At 43.3% G+C, this 4,875-nt stretch overlaps 1 protein-coding gene across 3 annotated transcripts in view; it reads right to left on the bottom strand.

Moving 5' to 3' along the window:
* The window catches only part of Kars1 (lysyl-tRNA synthetase 1), a 16,940-nt gene that overhangs the window by 7,511 nt on the left and 4,554 nt on the right, over nucleotides 1–4,875 (bottom strand). For 2 of the 3 annotated variants that reach the window (XM_010609486.3, XM_010609484.3), the window contains 2 exons: nucleotides 3,607–3,766; nucleotides 2,358–2,523 (listed from right to left, as the gene is read on the bottom strand). The exons of the other annotated variant lie outside the window; for it this stretch is intronic. In XM_010609486.3, coding sequence (XP_010607788.1) covers nucleotides 2,358–2,523; nucleotides 3,607–3,766 — 326 coding nt within the window. The remainder of the gene's footprint in view (nucleotides 1–2,357; nucleotides 2,524–3,606; nucleotides 3,767–4,875) is intronic. 3 annotated transcript variants of the gene reach the window in all.

A 4,875-nucleotide genomic window follows, 5' to 3' on the forward strand; every position in this document is an offset into this window, starting at 1 on the left:
TTTTTTTTTTTTTTTTTTTTTTTATGCCAATGATTCTCATTATCCTAGCATTCAGGAAGCTGAGGCAGAAGGAGCTCCTCAAATTCAAGGCCAGGCTGAACTACAGAGCAAGGCTGTTTAAAAAAAAATCCCCCAAAACTCCCAAATATAAGTGATGGGGCAAACCACCAAGACCTGGAAGACCTCTATGTGGGAAAACAGCAGTGAGAAGAAATGGGGTATCAGATGGATATGAAAAGTGACACAAATAGCCAAATACAGTCACAGAAAATGTGCATTTTCCTCCAGGATACCCAGAGGACAGAAGCAGAAACCGGGAGAGACTGTGTCTATTTCTACACAGGTAAGGATGCACTATGAAAACTTAAAGGGGATGGACCAATACAGTCCAGAGTAGCTCTCTAAACTTAGCAACCAAACTTAACAAACTTAACCTTGTTCTCTTCCAGAACAAGGGAAGACAAACTAAAGGAAGAGTATAGCAATAGAAGTAGGGAAGAGGAAAAGAGCTAGAAATTGCCAGAAAACCCCACAAAAAGAACAAAGAGGCAGCATGGTGCAGTTGAAAAAATGATGTAAACCAAGATCCTTTTTAACATTCAAGAAGAGTAATTTCATATAAAATTCAAGCAACATAAGGGATTTGAGGTCAAATACAATTCAAAATTACCAGACAGAAAGCCAAGTGTGGTGGTGCATGTCTGTAATGTCAGCACTTGAGGCTAAGGCAAGAGGATTGTGGGTTCCAAGCCAGCCTAGGCTACGGGCTGGGGATGTAGCTCAGTGGCACTTCGCCTGCCTCGGAAGCACAAGGTCCTGAGTTTGATCCTTGGTATGGGGGGAAGGAAAGGGGAAAAGGGAAAGGAGAAAGGAAAGGAAAGGAGAAAAGAAGCCAGTCTAGGCTAAGAGTGAGACCCTGTTTGTGAGGAGGGCAGGCAGACAGAAAATAAGAGTATACTATCCTCCAGATACAATGAAGTGCTCAAAAACTCATTTGGAAATTAAGACTAAGCTAGAACAAAGTGAGTAAGTACAACAAACAGTACCTTAAGAGTCACAGAAAGTGAAAAGGAAGATAAAATTTAAAAATCAAAGTATAAAAAAAGGTAAAATAAGGATTCAAGAGAAGGTGATAATTATGAAAAGGACTGAAGCTGATCCAACCTATGAATGAATAAAAAGTATGAAAAGATATCCAAAGTAAGAAACAAAGCATAATACAAAAAACTAGTTGGTGCACTGGTGCATGCCTGTAATACTAGCAACTTGAGAGGCTGAGCAGGAGGTTGTAAGTTTGAGGCCAGCCTAGGCAATTTGGTGAGACCATACCTCAAAATAATCGCCTGTAATCCCAGCACTCGGGAGGCTGAGACAAGAGCATCACACTGTGAGTTCGAGACCAGGCTGGGCTACATAGTGAGACCCTGTCTCAAAAAGCCAAAGGGGGAAAAAAAAAGGCAGGGGCTAGAGGCACAGCTCAGTGGTTAAAAGTGCCCCTGGATTCAATCCCTAGTAACACACACACACACACACACACACACACACACACACACACACACACCTTCCTAAAAAAGAAAAAGATTAAAACAAAACAAAACAAGATTTAAAGGCATGTCTGAGAATGCTGAGCCAAATGACTTTTAATATGAAGACATATTTTAGTAAAATTATTCCACTTAAAGAAATTTTGAGGACATTTAGGTTTCGGTAGGAGTTCTCCTTGGAAAGTAGAATGAGTCCTTAAACATTTTTTTCCTCTGCTTCTTTGAATGTCCTAATTTCTACAACTAATAGATTTTTTTTTTTTGTGGGGAGATAATAAGATTGAACTCGGGAACTTGGGCTTGCAAGGCATGAAATGGTGCCATACATACAACTAAGAGAAAGAAGGGAAAGAAAAAGAGAAAATTAACTTTTTAAAATTAAAGTAAAAGGAGATCCCACACAAGATCCTCTAACCCTTAAATTCTACTCTAACCCTCATGTTCTAGAAATACAGTCTCAGTGCAAAGGATTTTCAGGCCGAAGACTGGAATTATAAGGAGCCTGAGCCCACGGTTCCCACGGATGAAAGGAAGACCTTAGAAGAAGACTGTGAAGTAAGTAGCAGCCGCAGTAGGCCAGGCGTTCCCTCAGAAAATGAGCCTTTCTCAGTAGCATTCCCTCATCTGGAATGTGACCCATACCTCAGGGCTGCTCCACCTTTTTCTGTGCATAGACAAAATGGTACTGACTCAAGCTACGTAGCTGTAGACACAACCTACCTGAGAGTAAGGCCAACCCCTGCCCTCCTTCGTGTTACTGACAAGACCTGGCCTGGAGTGGGAGCTTAGTGAGCGGCCAGGGAATTGTCCTACCTGCCACCTTTAAGGTGATGTTGGTCAGGTGGTCCCCAGGCTGCAGGTGACTGTATTCTTGGATGAACTGAGTGAGTGAGATGTCTACGTGGAACTTGTGTGGGTACGGATCCTCCCCACTGACCTTCAGCTGATGGACTGCTTGACTTCGGATCTTGTAGTATTGCTATTAAAGGAAACAGAGGGACAGAGAGTGAGAGCCAGAGACAGACACACAGACACACACAGACAGACACACACACACACCTTGAAAACACATCAGACCAGTGGCCCACTTATTAGAGTTCTATATCCTGCTTCAAAGTGGCCCCAATACTGTACACTGAGGTTTTTTCTAACTTTCCACACACTCAAAACCTTAGGATTAAATATCGAATGAGATTTACAGGGTTGCTAGATCCACTGCTGAAAATGAAGAATTCCAGAATTCCAAAATGCAAGATTTAACAAAAAGAAAAACTGGGGTTCTATCTAAAATAATAAAGGGTTTAATGGGTACAAGGAGCCTTGGTTACCACCTTTGTTGACCACACCTGCATGAGGAGTTACTTATTTTCTAACTCCTCTCCTACCCTCGGCCACACATTAGATTTTTCCCTAAGACAACTCTTGGATGATCTAAATATGGAGTGCCCTGCTGCAGGGGTTAACAAACTTTCTGATGCAACTTTTCAACTCCGCTCCTGCAATGGGAAAGCAGCCTTACGTATACGTGAATCTATGGTCAAGGCTGTGTTTTGTACGACATTATGTATACAACCAGGGAGGGGAGAGTGAAGTCGGGGAGTGGAGAAGACGACCTGGCCCGTGGAAGGTAGATACTGTGTCAAATTATGCAATCCCTATCCGTCTTTAGGGACGGGCCTCTCTCCCTCCTTTCTTCCTTTTTAGTGGTGCTGGGAACTGAACCCAGGCCCCCTGCACACCAAGCAAGTGCTCTACACTACATCCCCAGCCCTAGGATGATACATTTTCTGGGGCTGCTAGTTTCAAGGAAGATTAATTAGTCACTAGGGAGTCCTGGAATCTCCCAATCACCTGTTAGGAGGTAAAAGAAAAAGCTTAGGCCCCGTGCCTTTAGCCAGCTGAAATAGCAGCACCTTCACTGCCATCCTCTGGAAGTGACTCAGGGCCCAGGCCCTGTTCTAGTCATTTTTATCTTCTTAGTCACTGGTCCCAAGGAAGTCTGCTCTGAGCCTCAACAGAAGCTCTCCTGTGTCCAGCCACACAAGTGGCCCAGAGGACTCACGTTTGGGTCCAGGCTCTCTTCCTCGGTACCCACACCGTTGTCAGTGGTGTGATTAGTGGCAGCGGCAGTAGCCTGGCTTAGTTGTTTCTCATTGAGCTCTTTCTGCTTGGCCTCCTTCTCTGCCACTTTCTTCTCAGCTTTAAGGCGTCTTTTTAGCTCACTATTAGAAAAAGAAAGTATTCAATATGAAAACTGCCTGAAGAGTCTATCTATAAAACATGAACAGCCTCAGGAAACCTTCTTGCTCAGTTTCCCATCCCCAATTTCTTTTTTTCTGTTTGAGACAGATTTTCATTACATAGTTCAGGCTGGCCTTGAATTCACTATGTAGCCCAGGCTGGCCCTGAACTCAGGGTGATCCTCCTGCCTCAGCCTCAAGAGTGCTGAGATTACAGGCATGCACCACCACTCTTGGCTTCCCCAATTTCATAATCTCTAGCCTCTGAGTCAATAAACTCTATGTGTACCAGATAAGTAAAAAAAATTAGCTTAGAACGAAGATGCAAAAGATGTTTTTCATCTTTGCTTTCCAGTCTATGCTTGGAATTAGGGACCAACTATAATGAAGATGCACCAGGACAAAGAAAAACCTATATACTGTACTGGTTTATATTTAGAACAGGAAAAAAGATTTCCTAGAAAACCAGGATAAGCTTTGCCTGAGGTAAAGCACTTCACCTAGGCTATGGAAGTTCCTTGGTGCCAGGAACTGCATCTTAGGTCTCTGGTACCCCCACAGAAGACGAAGTTCGTACAGCACCAGACCTAACGTGATAAGGCAGTACTCGGGTCTGTCTACCACTCCCTTGATGGCCTTCCTGAGGAAGTGAGGCTGGATATGGGAGAGTGGGCTCTTCAGAGCTCAAGAAGACACTCCACGGACAATCTCTCTAAGCTTGGTGTCACTGCCAGTCTCACTTTTGCAACTGGAGCCTGTTTTCACAGCAGAATAGTACAGGAGATATTATATAACCACCAGTCAGAATGCCTAGGACTGAATTCTGACAACCAATTCTGCTCCCTTAGCCAAGTGACTAACCTCTTCATCTGAAAATGGAGGTGAGACCTACTCCCATCAGTTGTTTGAGAGTGAGAAGTTTGTAAATGGATGACTGTATCCTCGGCATTTAGTTACCACTCAAATGTGAGCTAGTCTAGGTATCCCTCATTATCTTAACCTTTCACTCTGTGCATCTTAGAAATCACACAAATTCAGCAAATTCCAATATATTTTTGGTCAAATCTTTCTTTAATATCTCATCAAAAAAA

Source organism: Fukomys damarensis, unplaced genomic scaffold, assembly GCF_012274545.1.
Source record: "Fukomys damarensis isolate Sample0158 unplaced genomic scaffold, DMR_v1.0_HiC HiC_scaffold_32, whole genome shotgun sequence".
Taxonomy (NCBI): Eukaryota; Metazoa; Chordata; class Mammalia; order Rodentia; family Bathyergidae; genus Fukomys; species Fukomys damarensis.